This window comes from Chiloscyllium punctatum, chromosome 12 (assembly GCF_047496795.1).
Source record: "Chiloscyllium punctatum isolate Juve2018m chromosome 12, sChiPun1.3, whole genome shotgun sequence".
Lineage (NCBI taxonomy): Eukaryota > Metazoa > Chordata > Chondrichthyes > Orectolobiformes > Hemiscylliidae > Chiloscyllium > Chiloscyllium punctatum.
The window spans coordinates 64512839-64529217 of NC_092750.1; the positions used below are offsets into that span (position 1 = coordinate 64512839).

Below are 16379 nucleotides of genomic sequence, written 5' to 3' on the forward strand. Positions count from 1 at the left end.
TTCACTAAATTTAAATCTTTAGTCACTGCCCACTCTGTGTGTCTGTTCATTCCTGTCTGTATTTTGGTGCAGCCAACCACACAACACTATTCATATCTACACCATTTTCAAGGCCAGAGGCAGCTGGAATTGCACCCATTTTTACCTTCCTCACTCCACTCGAAATGTCATCCAGATTACAGGTCAGGAGGTAGTCCTTCGCAGCAGCATAGAGTCTTCGGTTATCTTCATCAAGGACAATGGAATGTAAGTTGGAAGCTCTGAAGGTGAGTGGGATGATCCGTTTGTTTAGCATCAACTCTAAAGAGAAAAAAACGTAATTGATTCAAAACAAAGTTTGAGATTATCAACAGCATTAACTTCATGTATACAATGAGGATGGCACCACTAGAATTCAATTCAAATTGGACTTAAAGGATGGCAGTCTCTTCCACAGCTGATCGTAAAGATCCCAGGTGAAAGAACTTTGTGGTAACCTCAAACGAGCTCCTAGTTGGGTCCTCTTGTAGTGCAGTGGCAGTGTCCTTAGCCCTACACTATGGGGCCCGGGTCAAAGTCCCACTTGCTCCAGAGGTGTGTAATAACATCTCTTAACAGGTTGATCAGAAAAATAGGTTAAATAAAAATAAAAGTCCTATTAGGGCCCTCTTGCAGCACAATCATAGTGTCACTATCCCTGAACCTAGACACCCAGGTTCAAGTCCCACTGCATAACAACTCTGAAAGGCTGATTGGAAAATATCAATAAGTTGCTTGGCAAGAGGGCCATACCACAAAACTGTCCAAATTTTGATGCAAATTGAAAATGTAATTGGATTCACTGAACTACTGGCTGTGGAAAATGAAGCAAGCTGTACAGGTAGAGGTGATGTGTATAAGATTGAAGCAAAGCCATATTGTTCAGGCAAAGCACAGGGGGCTTTACTTACTGAAGAACTCTGGGCCTATTCCACTCTTCCACACAAGTGGGGAATGCTTAAACTAATTATAATGTGCTTACAGAATCATTCCAAGGTGTCCATATTCAGTACTTCATATCTTTGTTAGATGAACCATTGCTTATCATGTTGTTTGAACTATCTGATAGATTTGTTGTCACCATCCTGTTTCATGGCAAGGATCTACAGAGCCTGCTTGAAGGACTTATACCCAAAATGCTGACATTTCTGCTCCTCAGATGCTCTGCTTTTCCAGCGCTACACTTTTCAACTCTGATCTCCAGCATGTGCAGTCCTCACTTTCTCCTGCTTGATCTTATACACTTAACAGTAAGGTCCTGGGGAGCGTAGCTGAACAAAGAGACCTCGGAGTGCAGGTTCATAGCTCCTTGAAACTGGAGTCGCAGGTAGGTGGGATAGTGAAGGTGGTGTTTGGTATGCTTTCCTTTATTGGTCAGAGTATTGAGTACAGGAGTTGGGGCGTCATGTTGCGGCTGTACAGGACATTGGTTAGGCCACTGTTGGAATATTGCATGCAATTCTGGTCTCCTTCCTATCGGAAAGATGGTGTGAAACTTGAAAGGATTCAGAAAAGGTTTACAAGGATGTTGCCAAAGTTGGAGGATTTGAGCTATAGGGAGAGGTTGAGTAGGCTGGGGCTGTTTTCCCTGGAGCGTCGGAGGCTGAGGAGTGACCTTATAGACGTTTACAAAATTATGAGAAGAATGGATAGAATAAATAGGCAAAGTCTTTTCCCTGGGGTCGGGGAGTCCAGAACTAGAGGGCATTGGTTTAGGGTGAGATATAAAAGAGACCTAATGGACAACTTTTTCACACAGAGGGTGGTACATGTGTGGAATGAGCTGCTAGAGGAAGTGGTGGAGGCTAATACAATTGTAACATTTAAAAGGCATCTGGATAGGTATATGAATAGGAAGGGTTTGGAGGGATATTGGCTAAGTGCTGGCAGGTGGGACTAGATTGGGTTGGGACATCTGGTCGGCATGGACAGGTTGGACCGAAGGGACTGTTTCCATGCTGTACATCTCTATGACTCTATGATCCAGTATGGTAGAGGTTAACCATGTGGTATTCCAAATGGGAAGAGGCTCTTGTTTCATTTCATTAATACCAAGTTTGATGCAGGGATGAGCATCACTATGTTATCAGAGTGTTGGAGAAACACCATTTACAGCCTACAGCAGTTCACTGATGTGGACCAAGAGGTTTAGAACTCAAGTCTAAGTTTTCTTTTACCAGCAACTCTGCAACAGAAGTAGTGTAAGATAGAGCAATTATACATACTTCATAATCAAGACTCCTCACTCTTGAGAGCATGAATGCAAAGTCAAGTTTGCTAATGTCAAACTGCCATTGGTCAAAAAACAGCTAGATGTGGAAGTATGAAGGAAAAATTAGTCATGGAACAACCTACTAAAAGACGATTGGTAGAATATTTCATAGAGTTCCTTAGACTCATGAACGAATCTAAACAGAAGCAAGGATTCATCAAGATTAGCTAATAATGGCATCAGAAATTTGGTTCAAATTATTAACATGATAGAAACCTGTGATCATACTGGATTGGCAGAAATGCTATTTGCCTCCAATTTCTTCAGAATTTGGAGTTCTGAAGGACAGCTGTATTGGATTCCAAACATTATCTCTGTTTCTCGCTCTCCAGATGCTGCCAGACCTGCTGAGTTGCTCCAGCAATTTCTGTTTCTATTTCTGGTTCATTCTGCATCGTATACTTCTGAAGTATGAGCAGCAACAAGTAAAAGAATAAATTGGAATCGCATTTGGTTTTAATTACAACCAACTTAAACCCACTAAGGATTCAGTGATTCCTTCTGGAGTGCTGATTTAGTCAGACCTCTTTATGCTAACTGGCATGTCACAATGGACTGATATTAATAACCAACACATAGGAATGTGGCTTAAGTATAGATGTGAGAAAACTGATTTGGTTGTACAGAGTTGTGTGAAAGAAGAAAACCTGATTTTGCCAGAAAACAATTTGTTTCAAACTAAAACTTTTCATCTATCACCCAGTTCTATTGTAATTAGCAGAGTAATAATAGCCAATAGACAGACAAATGGGAGTATAATGTTGGATGTGGGGTTATTTCTGCACATATCCCAAACAATGGCCAATTCACTTGACAAATGTGGTCATTCAGGAAAGCATCAATCACCATGGAGTTAATAAGCTCTTTTGATCTTTACAACAATTGAGGAAAAGCTTTCTAAAAATCAGCAGACGGGCTGATTTTAGGAGAGTTGCAAGCTACAAAGGATTAATACTGCCTCAAGTGCTAGAGAAATTGTCCGTGTAGATTAAATAAAGAGCCTGCTAGTTTAGGCCAGTGTATGTATAACATTGCATGAATGTTAGTTATACTGATGATGGGAAGCTACCAAGACACCAAGAAAAATTGAGAAGTTCTTCTGGGGTCCTGCTCAAGCTACTTCACTAAAAATAGATTATCCCTCATTATCACATTGCTGTCTGAGTCTACTAGTGTACAAATTGCCTTCTGCAAATCCTACATTATATGAATAATTACACTTCCAAAGTTCTGTGGTTGTAATGCACTTTGAGAATCCTGAGATTGTGAAAGGCTATGTAAATGCACATTCTTTCTCTGCGCTCTGTGGAATAAAGCTGTTAATGGAATTAAACAGCAGGTCTCCTCAGCTATTGATCCAGCTTTTAACAAATTAAAGAGGTGCATTTGTGGTCTGACCTAGATCCCAGGGAGCTCCCTCATTACCGAACCCATTCTCAGCACTTTACTGTGGGCAGACAAAGGCTAGAGGGAGCATATTTCTGTTAAAAATCTAGCAATGTGACACTAAAGGGAATAACACTCACCACTGACCTGAAAAGACGCCTGGAGCAGACACACATTTGTACCAGCTTTATTGATCTTAATTGACTGATCATGTTTTGAACTTGCATCCAACTCTGATTTTTGGCTTTTGACTTTGTAATTTTATTTTCCTTCCATGGGGGTAGAATTCTTGTAGCAACCTTGGAGGGATTGCACACTATGCAGATTAGAGCATTACATGTGGCTGACAGGATAAACAGTGTAATAGAATGCAAATGGACGGAGAAAGAAATGAAAGGGTGACATATGTAGTAACTGTCATTGCGTCGTGTGGCTTCTTTGGTACTCAAGTCAACATCTGGCCTCACTGTAATTAGAGGATCCTATTCTCTGCACCCTGGAACCTTCTTCTTTTATTTACCTCTCTCTGCTTTTCGCCTCCTTTATCCCGACTTAGTTCGTAGCCCGTTAATCACTGCCTCTGCACAAGTTACCCCCAGTGCAGCCAGTAGCTGAATTAGCTTGGTAACCAGACCTCCACTACACAACCAAGCTCTTGGCTCATGTTGAAGAAAGGCTGGAACAACTGATGGTGCTAAAAGGGGTGTCTCTAATTGCTTTTTTAATAAAATGGTGGCATCATTATTTGACTAATTTTCTGGTTAGTTACAAAGAACTGATCTGAATTGGTCTAAACACAACTGCTGAGGATACATAAAAGGAAACAAGGAGTGTTTCTCTTGTTAACACATGGGAAAGAATGGAAGTTTTGCTTTAGATAAATTGTAAGCATCAATTGCTCTATGCCTTGGCAGAAGTGGGTACTGCAGATGCTGGAGATCAGAGTCAAGATTAGAGTGCTGCTGGAAAAGCACAGCAGGTCAGGCAGCATCCGAGGAGCAGGAAAATCGCTGTTTTGGGCAAAAGCCCTTCATCAGGGAGGGCTTTTGCCTGAAACGTCGATTTTCCTGCTCCACTTTTCCAGAACCACTCTAATCTCTGCTCTATGCCTTTGCCCAGGTTCATTCACTATTTTACAAAAGATTATTTTCAACGCAAAACTTCACTCGACACAGAATGGAAAATAAAACTGCTAAACAGAAAATCTCTGCAATGGAAAGAGAAAATATTAAAAACTCACAGCAAGTCATTTAGCACCAGTGAAGAGAAAAACACAAGTTCTGATATTTTCAGCGACTAGCCATCATCTGAACCGAAGACTTGAGCTGCTTTGGTAAAGTTTGGAAACAAGTGCAGATAAAGGAGCCAAGGAAGACAGAGACAATGTGCACGGGTGAGGACAGAATCACAAATAACCTACAGATACATCAACCATAGGCAGAAGTTGGATTAAAGGATCTGAAAGCTTAGAAAATAATTAATAAAGAACAAAATAGTGTGAAAATGATGGAGACAGTCCAAAGAAGGTTCAAGTGGTTGACCCCAGATATGGAAGGATTGTCTTATGAAGGAAACTCAAGTACGTTAGGCCTACACTCAATGGAGTTTAGAAGAATGAGGAGTGACCTTAGTGAAAGGCTTTTTAGGAAGAATCTTAGGGTGGATGCAGGTGGTTATTCCTCTTGTGTGATAGTTTAGGACCAAAACACATGATCCCAGAGCAGGGGGACTCCTATTTTATGCTGAGATGAGGAAGACCTTTATCTGCCAGAAACATGCATCCTGCTGGATTGAGTTCTTTTCAATTCAGATTCAAAAATCATGCGTTTAACTCAGGCAAGTTGAGCAGAGCATGGTAGACAAGGGCTGGTCTGTTTTTCACCTGGCAACTGGAACATCAGACAGGGGCAAGAGGGGGGCCGGGAGTAACAAGAGGTCAGGTTTACAAGCTTACTTGTCACGAAAAGGATTGTGCTAAATGTGTCCCATCAAAAAAAAAATCATTTATTTATGAGATGCAGTAACTCAGCTTGAACAACAAAATATCCCAAGGTCACTCAATTAGTCAGTGTGGCTTAAGTGGATGGAGCACCTGCCTTCGCTCAGTTTTCTGATTATTCTCCCATGCTTTCGGAGGCTCAATCTGTCAATCATCTTGCCCAAACACAGTTCGTCTAAAAAGCCATGCATTGTAGTCACAAAGAAAGCTACAAGAACCAGATCCTTCACATGTTCTTCCTGACCAAGTATTTATTTTTGATGCAGTTACAGGGCTTGAAGACTATTTATTTAGAATGCAACTACCCTAATTGCTAATTACGAACCTGCAAAGTGCTGGGGTCCAGTGTTACTGCATTCCTGACTGGAAGCATTCTCTGCAGGAAGTGGCACAACATTACCGTGGACCCCACAGGCTGGGCTGTATTCCTGAGAAGGCCCAGCAGCAGGTAATGGGTCTTTTCATCAACTTGACTAATCATTAAAGCTGTGACATTCAGCCTTTTCCTCGCCCCTCCTAGAAATCAGCCACCCAAACGTTTGAAAAGATAATTGAAGGAAATTTAACCAGAATCTAGGCTGCCTAAAAAAAAAAGAGAACCATTGAGGGGACAATTTAAGTTAACCTGTCAGTCAGCAAATGGATGAGATTGAGTGCAAAGCTGGTTTTACATCTGGCCTGATGTTACTCTCCATTAAAGTAATTTAACCCAAGGCTGTGGGATACTTGTCTGATGGGTTTGGTTAAATTCAGCCGCTTCATTGCAGGAAATGTGTTCTGCTAGAGTACAACAACAAAAACAATATATGAATGATTCAAAAGATACAGAAAAAGTATCAAAACACAGCATGCAATAAATCGATAGAATATAACAGCTCATGAAGTTATCAAAAGATCCCCTCAAACTACAAAGCCTGGTATGAAAATCTAATCTTCAAGGACTGGTCACAAATGTTGACTCAGCCCCTGAAAATGGAAAACAATCAATCATTTAAAGGCTTGGTTTTTAATGACAACACCACCAGATATATCTTGTTCAGCTCTGAACAAACATAAGATGCAACGGAGTTTTATCACATTGAAATGCTTCACTTGAATGCAATACCGTAGAGATATGAATTCTATAATTGCTGTCCTTCTGTCTCAATTCTTGATGCATTATACATCATACCTAAATCAGGCCAATGTGATAGGTATCTTGAGACTTACCCCACAGTGCTGTTCATGAAAGGTTAGAGGTACAATTTTAAGGCGCATTTCAGCAATTTCATCCCTTTTCAAATTATTTGAGCAATTACGTCCTCATGGGGACGTGCCTATGGTTCTAGATTATTTTTGGCCCATGTACTGGAGCTATGACCAATTAATATCCTTCCGTCTGGAATATTTCAGACAGAGGCAGGCAGCTGAGATGGCACAAGATATTGGGTGGTTACGTCACCACCAGTGGGAAATTCATCTCAATTTCACAGAGGTTGGAGTGTATGCTGCCGCTCCTATTTATCAAGGAAACTATTGCAGCAAACCTGATGGTACAAGGTCTGAGAACATTTGACAAACCGTACTCAGTGCTCCAGTCTCAATGCGCCATGTGGGCAGTCACAACATGCACGAGAGAATCAGGCCACGGTGATAATAATCTGAATGAGTCAATTGGTTGCCACCAGCCAGAACTGTCAGCCTCGGCAATGGAGGCGGTGTTCAGATCAGTGAATAAGAGCCTCCCTTTTACTGCAACCACTGTTCAGCATGGACGGGCACATCCTCCGATTGTAGCAGCCAGCTGTGGCATGAAACTTGGCTCGTCAATGGGGATTCTGCACTAGCAACCCATAGCCATTGTGTATTGGAAAGGCTCGGAGCACCATAATCTTCACAATCAACTGAAGAACCACCTTGATTTTAGCAAACCTTAAAAGATCCATGTGTTAGGCTATTCAACCTGCTCCCATCTATTCCATCAGACATCTGCTTGTACCTTGGACTTTTCATTCGTTCATTCTATCCTATCCCTTCTTTCAACCTTAGCAAATATTGTGCAACTGCATCATAGCCTGTTGAGAACATCAAAAGGCTAAGAGAATTTTATGTCCATTTGTGTGAGAAACCTATTCCACCTCATTAAACTCTGTTCATGTAACATCTCTCCTACATTGAGCCAATAAGGTGACCTTGAAAAATTGGGTTCAAACAGCACAATCCCATTATCTGCAAATCACAAACACCCATTTGCACCTAAATTATGGCAACAGCAATACGTAAAAGCTTATGACTCTTTAATAAACAGTAAATCTCCGGTTCAGTGTTTTTAAGTCCAATTTGGGTGAACATAAACTCATTCATAGGATGCACTTAGACATTGATCCAGCACTTAAACCAATTGCATCAAAATGTATTGGACAGACTGGGAATTACAAGTAATGTCTTTCGCACCAAACTTTCACCCAACCTGAATAGATTTGTGAATATGCCTTGAAGCAGACAAGGGCAAGGGTGCAATTACATGCATGTCCAGAGGGAAAAGGATTGAGGATTTTGGCAGGACAGCTTGAATAGATTGATCTATTGAAAATTTCAGTCTTCAAATCTTACAGTGCAGTATGGAACCAATCAGCCCACTGTGTTTTTCTAGCTCTTTGAAAAACTATCCAATTTTGGTCTGTGGCTTGCTCTTTCCACATAACTCAACAACAATTTTATTTTCCAAGTATATTCACCCATCCAAATTATTTTTCCTCATGTTATCAATAAACTGGCTCCCACTGTCCTTTCAGTTCATATATTCATCATCTAACCCACAGCCTTAAATAAATCCCTTTCCTTTTCCCAGTTTGGAAAATTTTTGGCCAGTTGCTTTAACCCATGTTTGGGTTTTCCATGTTCTGAAAAGGGGTGTTGGTGCTGGGGGTTGGTTTGATAGCAAAGAATTACAGCCAATGAACAGCAATTGCACTGAGACCAGTGGCTGAGAAAATGAAAAACCAATGAGAATGCAACTGAGGCAAAATATTGAAAATATTAAAACATCTTTAGAAACGTATTCTACGAAAGGGATATCCTAGTCATTTACAGACTGACACCCAAGAGTAGTCTCTGTGAAAAAGAATATGAATTGCCTTAACTTAACACCAACTTCCAACCACCATATCAGGAAAGAGCAAATTAACTTGGTTCCTATCGTATTTTGTACAATCTTAATGTCTCAACATGGTTCACAGCTGATCCAGTACTCACCACTGTTATCCATGTTAACATGTCAATTAATTCATGTTCAGCAAGCTCCCATATTAATTAAGCAAAATCCAACTAACTGGCTGTTTACTGATCCTAAAAAGAGTTCATGTTCTATGGGATGGATTCTGCTTGAGCTTGGATTATTTTAATTGGGAGGTGGATTCGTTCCAACTAACTAGGCAGATGCTGCACAGTAGTGCTGTGAGCTTTGCCAGAGCTCGCTGGTTCATCTCTGAGGTGGCATGGTGGCTAGCACTGCTGCCTCACAGTGCCAGAGACCCAGGTTCAATTCCAGCCTCAGGCGACTCTCTGTGTGGTGTGGAGTTTGCACATTCTCCTTGTATTTGCATGTGTTTCCTCCAGGAGCTCCAGTTTCCTCCCACAGTCTAAAGATGTGCAGGTTAGGTGATTTGGCAATGCTAAATTGCCATAGTATTCAGGGATGTGTAGGTTTGGTGCATTAGTCAGGAGAAATGTAAAATAATATGGTAGGGAAATGGGCCTAGGTGGATACTCTTCAGAGGGTTGGTGTGAACTTGTTGGGCCAATAGCCTGTTTCCACACTGGAGGGATTCTATGATTCTAGAGGGGAAGCTAATTACAATATGAGCTGGTGTGAGCCAAGGCAGCTATCACTAATCTGTGCTTTGCAGTGGGAAGGGGCACCGGACCCTCTTTGGATTTCACCCACCTCACTAATATATATTATCAATACTATATTACTTATTGTGCTGATACTTCATACGTTGGTGTCCTAACTGTATAAGATGATTATAAATGTCTTTGTATTTAGTTTTTAGAAACATTTTATGTAATGTGACTTCATCCAATCGCTGACCTTTCACATTACTCTTAATTCCTTTCTTTAAATTTGTCCTTTACTCTCTTTTCCTAATTTTTTTCAGAAGTCATTAGATTTCTGTAATTCCTAGAGTTCCTCATGTTATTATTTACAAGTTTTATCTATAGTCCTAGTTATTCCTTCTGCTAGCACCTTGGTCTGAGTCCAGCTTAGATTCAGACAATCCCAAAGATAGAACTCCGCAGGTCCCAGGATGGTGACGTGTGCCAGGAGTTGGATCCTATCCTTCCGACACCATGCCTTCAGACTCATCTTGACATTTCAAATCAGTTTTCATGTGGTTCAGGTAATAATCTTGCTTTTCAGATTAGCTCCCAATTCCCAACACTTTGATTTTCTAAATTAATTCTGGCATGAAACAGAATTACCAGGTTCTACAACTTGCATCCCTTTCTCAACCTTAGGAGCACTTTTGAGACAATGTACATTTAAAGCAGAATCACTTAAGCAAATCTCACACAGTAAGAGCTCAAATAGCATTGTGACAATGATCTGAATTGGTTTTAATTGTGGGGAGTAAGAGATAAATAGTAATTCGTACATAGGGAGAACCCACCTGCCTTACTTCAAATTGGACCAAGGAATCTTTCATTTCCACCTCAGAAGGCAAAAAGGGCTTAAATTAATGCCTGAGACAAAAGACAGCAACTGCAACTGTACAGCACTCTCTCAGTAGCACACTGGAATGCTAGCCTCGATTATGAGTTTGAGTGGGACTCCAATCCCCAATCTCAAAAGAGGTCCAAACACTTATCACTGAACTACATCAGACACAACCTAATAATGGGTAAATACTCTTAATCTGGACTCCTGCTAAACTTCTTTACAACTATTAACAGACCATTTAATCTCTCTGACCTTTAACCTTTCCTTTTTGTTCTACCTGACCCGGTCTTAACTGTCATCAACAGCATAAAACCCATCATACTCCTCCCACTCTTCAGTTCTAAAGAAGAGTCTTAGACTCATTTTGTTAGTTCACAGATGCTGCCTTCCAGACCGGTCACTTGATTTCTATTTCACATTTCCAGAATCTGTAGCTTTTTTTCTTTTTGTTTCTTTGGAGAAATACCTATCACAGATAGACAAAAGAACATACTTTAGTCAGGATGTGGTTTATAGGAAGTTTATCTCATTATTTCCCTGAATAATCAGGGTGCTTTGAACAATCGGAGTTATATCAGATACTAAGGTTTATCAGGGAGCGTTTTGGTGAATCACGGCTATATTTCAGATGCTTTTGAAAAAAAAACAGAACAAATAGGATCCTCTTAAAGAAAAAAAAAGAGCTGTCAGCTAAAGATTATCAACATCAGGCTAATGCCAAGTTATAGGACCACATCAAGTGGGCTGAATAAATACTATCTGATTGCAATAGAAATGAGTCCATCAAGAATCAGATTCAGAGGCACCAGTGAGTTCATAAAGCAAATTGTTCTCAAAACAAAGATTTTACAGAACAGATGAAAGATAGCTCTATAAATCTCAACAGGAAATATCTACTCCAGTGACCAATATTGCTCTCGCAGAGGTTACACCCAGAATGAGGAGAATATGGTGTCTGCTGTCACAGGGAACACCCTAGGAGAATTTACTGCAAGGGTTTCAGGGAAAGTTCAATAGATACACAAGGGTGAAATAAAGGGACAAAGGTAGGAGGTGGCTCATGTGAGTTACATGCCATGGTCCACTTGGCCAAATGGTCTCTTTCTGTGCTCGCAGCTAAAATAACTCCAGAGAGTCCGGTATCCCGTCACCAAGTCCAAGTCCCTCTTTATTGACACACGCATAATATTTGACAATGGTCCATCTTCCTCCGAGCCAGCTCTCAGAATGAAGAGCATCTCTACCATTCCGGTTTTTTTTAAGATTTCACATTTTTATTATTTCATTTTACACATGAAATGTATACAAGCTGGCAAAAAAAAAACATTGTGATATTCACTTCACAGACTGGAACGGGATGAAAGTGTTACCCATATACAAGCACGATAATATCTTTACAGAATAGATAAAATTTACATATCAACTCTGAAAAGCATCATGACCCTCCCCCCTCACAATCCCAATTGCAAACAGGCCACAATATACTTTCTTTGAGAGGAACTCTGTCATTTAAACAAGAGGCAGCAACTTCAGGAATTAAAACTCTATAATTCTACGTTTCTACAAAAAAAAATGCATTAAAACCTTAGTCGATAATCCGAGTAATTCGAGGGCAAGTCACGCAAAATGCCACTGATCTACTGTCTAAAATAATCTGTACATGTGATTAGATAGAACTGGTTTACTTCCAACTACAAAAATTTGGTCAAATAAGAATTGAATAAAAGTTTCCTGTACAGACACTATTTACATACCCCAAAGTTTCAATTGAAATACACAAAGGGGGTGGGGGGAGGGGGAGATGAGAAAGGAAGAGGAAACACGAAATGTATAGGTGAACACACTGCTTTTGAACTTCACAGTTTTATAATTATTTATCACAATAAAACACAAACAGGGTTTTAACAAAACACTGGGCTGTGCATCCAAGCCCAGGGTACCATTCCTGTTCATAATGGTCAGCCGAGGCTCCCTGATTGGGCCAGATTAAGAGTCCCAATCAGGAAACTTGTATTCTATAAAAAGGTCCACCTGGCTGACATCATTCCAATCACTACAGCAACCCTATGCAAAAATGATATCATTCTTTTCTAAATCAGCGAGGCCAATTAAACGAGTAGGCAAACCATACAAACTTCTGGAAGTCCACCAAAAAAACAAGGTCCATCGATTTCCGACATCCCAGTAATTTTACAACACAACAATAATGCAGTTGTTAACATACCAAATGAATCTCTATCAATTAGTCCACAATGGACTCAGACAGAGTGAGGAAATCACCAGTTGTCAAGATCTTGAGGCACTATAAATCAAAGTTATCTGTTCCATGCAGACTGTTTAGGTTATGTGTCAAACTACTCTTATGCTCTCTCCCAAAATGCTGTTATCTGGGAGAAATCCAAGTTGAATGAATAAGCTAACTGTTTACATCATCTTTGTTAGGAGCTGTTTCAGCAGAATGGAAATCCCAATCCCAGAGTTCTGGGCGGCAAGATCTAGATGGCAATTAGACTGCAACCTGAATCCTGGCTACACCAATGGGGAATTAAACTGACTCCTGGCTGCCTACGTGGGTAACTCTCAGTCCAACAGCCTTTTTATCCTCAGTTATAAGATTCCCAGAATCAATAAATTATGATAGCAGAAAGTGAGCATTGCAGATGCTGGAGACCAGAGTTGAAAAGTGTGGTGCTGGAATAACACAGCAGGCCAGGCAGCATCCGAGGAGCAGCAGAATGGACGTTTTGGGCATTAGCCCTTCTTCAAGAATGAGGCTGGTGTGCCATGCGGGCTGAGATAAAAAAGGTAGGGGGGAGGGAATCCTCCCCCAAATTCCCTCCCCCTTACCTTTTATCTCAGCCCGCTTGGCACACCAGCCTCATTCCTGAGGAAGGGCTTCTGCCCGAAACGTCGATTTTCCTGCTCCTCGGATGCTGTCTGACCAGCTGCGCTTTTCCAGCACCACTCTAATCTAGACTCTGATCTTCAGCATTTGCAGTTCTCACTTTTGCCTATGTGGTGTAGAGGCCAAGTACAAGAGAGAGATGGGTTGTTATTGCTGATTGGAAAAAAAAGATGTAAAAAATGGGTGGGAATTAAGCTTCAAAAAGTAGAGAATGGGTCCTTTCTACGGAGACCAAAGTTAACAAGACAAGGTCAATATTGCAGCGGGGGGAGTGGAATAGAATGGAGAACAGACACCATGCCATGAGATAATGCACAGGAAGGAAAAATTTCCATATCCTGTTCCACTTGAGCTGCCTCCCAACTCTTTACATCTCACCCCCCCACTCAACGTATCTTTCCATTTATTTCACCTTCATGTATCTATTGAGCTTCCTCTTAAGTGTAGCCAGTTTCTGAAATTGTGGGATCCCAGCACTGAGACCTCAAGGCTGTAAAAAGTGCCTACACCAGAAATGAAATACTGTCCCTGGAGATTGTGAGACTGTGTTTTTTTCTTTAAAACATGGTTTTATTGCCCTGATGATTTTTCTCATGGATTAGTTCAATACAGCAGCATCAATCACAATTAGTCAGGCACTCTAATGCAGTTCTTCTTGGTTTTGCTAACTCCCTTCCCACCACCATTGCCTCACAGGGACCAGTAAAATTCCGCCCATGATTGCTGCAGGTTTGATTTACATTTCACTCCCTTGAAACGCAGACCAATCCAACCTGATTGTGCTCAAAAAGGTGAGTGATGTCAGTGCTGAAGAATGAAAGTTTCCACACAATCTCTGCTCTACACACTCCAGGGTCAAATACGGAAAGCTCGCTCGACGTTGCATCAACATTCAAACCACACTGTCTATAACATCTACTTAATAACTTCCTGTACCAGCCTCCTCCGAGTGCCCTATGGGTCAGCACCAGCTTGTGCTCAAATTAATGTTGTTGGGTTGTGCATTCAAGCTTGGAATACATTGCAGCGATGACCCTTACAGCTGGAGAACAGAGCAGACTTTTTTCCCCCCATCAGCTGAACTGTGAATCAAACCCTCCACTTACATCAAGCACTGGCTGCTAAACTGGGCAAGGCAGCAGACCTTTCGTCAAGCCAAACTTGCCAGTTCACACATGGCACTGATATGGCAAGATGTAAATGTGATTCTGGATTAGTGGTGCTGGAAGAGCACAGCAGTTCAGGCAGTATCCGAGGAGCAGTAAAATCAACGTTTCGGGCAAAAGCCTTCATCAGGAATAAAGGCAGAGAGCCTGAAGGGTGGAGAGATAAGTGAAAGGAGGGTGGGGGTGGGGAGAAAGTAGCATAGAGTACAATAGGAGTGGGGAAGGGGATGAAGGTGAAAGGTCGGGAGGGGGTGAGGGTGGAGTGGATAGGTGGAAAAGATGATAGGCAGGTAGGACAAGTCATGGGGACAGTGCTGAGCTGGAAGTTTGGAAGTGGGGTGAGGTGGGGGAAGGGGAAATGAGGAAACTGTTGAAGTCCACATTGATGCCCTGGGGTTGAAGTGTTCCGAGGCGGAAGATGAGGTGTTCTTCCTCCAGGCATCTGGCGGTGAAGGAGGCCCAGGACCTCCATGTCCTCGGCAGAGTGGGAGGGGAAGTTGAAATGTTGGGCCACAGAGCGGTGTGGTTGATTGGTGCAGGTGTCTCGGAGATGTTCCCTAAAACGCTCTGCTAGGAGGCTCCCAGTTTCCCCAATGTAGAGGAGACCGCATCGGGAGCAATGGATACAAGAAGTGATATTAGTGGATGTGCAGGTAAAACCTTGATGGATGTGATGGATGGACAGTTTTACCTGCACATCCACCAATACCATTTATTGTAGCCGTTGCTCCCGATGTGGTCTCCTCTACATTGGGGAGAATGGACGCCTCCTAGCAGAGCGTTTTAGGGAACATCTCCGGGACACCCGCACCAATCAACCACACCGCCCTGTGGCCCAACATTTCAACTCCCCCTCCCACTTTGCCAAGGACATGGAGGTCCTGGGCCTCCTTCACCGCTGCTCCATCACCGCCAGACGCCTGGAGGAAGAACGCCTCATCTTCTGTCTCGGAACACTTCAACCCCAGGGCATCAATGTGGACTTCAACAGTTTTCTCATTTCCCCTTCCCCCACCTCACCCCACTTCCAAACTTCCAGCTCAGCACTGTCCCCATGACTTATCCTACCTGCCTATCTTCTTTTCCACCTATCCACACCACCCTCCCCCCACCGACCTATCACCTTCATCCCCTCCCCCACTCTCCTATTGTACTCTATGCTACTTTCTCCCAACCCCCCCCCTCACTTATCTCTCCACCCTTCAGGCTCTCTGCCTGTATCCCTGATGAAGGGCTTTTGCCCGAAACATCGATTTTACTGCTCCTCAGATGCTGCCTGAACTGCTGTGCTCTTCCAGCACCACTAATCCAGAACCTGGTTTCCAGCATCTGCAGTCATTGTTTTTACCAAGATGTAAATGTGAAACTACAGAGATGGAAGGTTAGGTACAGTTCAGGCTCCTGACCTGTCCACTCCCTTTCAGCGAGCCAGCTGTATCGTTCTTATTATTTCTTAATTTCACCTTTTGCATCAAATTCATCTTTACTTCTTTCTGCAGGTCAAGGTGCAGCACTTTCAGATCCTCAGTGGTTTCAAGGGTCCCGTGGCCCTTGGTGGTTAGAGAAGGCCTCAGTCTTCAGAAGTGGCCAGTTTGTGAAACCAAGAGGCCATGGAATGAACAAAACTGATATTCATCTTGAACTTGTCCTTTTTTTCAAAAAGCTATGATTTATGTAATTAAGTGACACTGCTTTTGTGGTGCCTTATACATCTTTTGCTGTATTTTCACAAATACAAGTAACAATAAATTTCTATCTGTCTATCAATAGCTGAATGGCATTTTGCTCAACATTATGTCTGGTCCCAATTACCGGAAGTGAGAAATGTTTTGTGAAGTCAGTCGCAATCCACTATAATCTCTAAACAATTGTAACATAGTTCAGAACCTCTCCTGCTCATTACAGCCTCAAACCTCCAACACAAAATTACC

General features: G+C 42.0%; 1 protein-coding gene across 2 annotated transcripts in view; it reads right to left on the reverse strand.

The window, feature by feature from the left end:
* sema3h (sema domain, immunoglobulin domain (Ig), short basic domain, secreted, (semaphorin) 3H) overlaps window positions 1-16379 on the reverse strand; it is a 169155-nt gene that overhangs the window by 107081 nt on the left and 45695 nt on the right. For both annotated transcript variants that reach the window (XM_072582670.1, XM_072582669.1), the window contains exon 2: window positions 146-300. In XM_072582670.1, the coding sequence (XP_072438771.1) occupies window positions 146-300 (155 nt within the window). The remainder of the gene's footprint in view (window positions 1-145; window positions 301-16379) is intronic.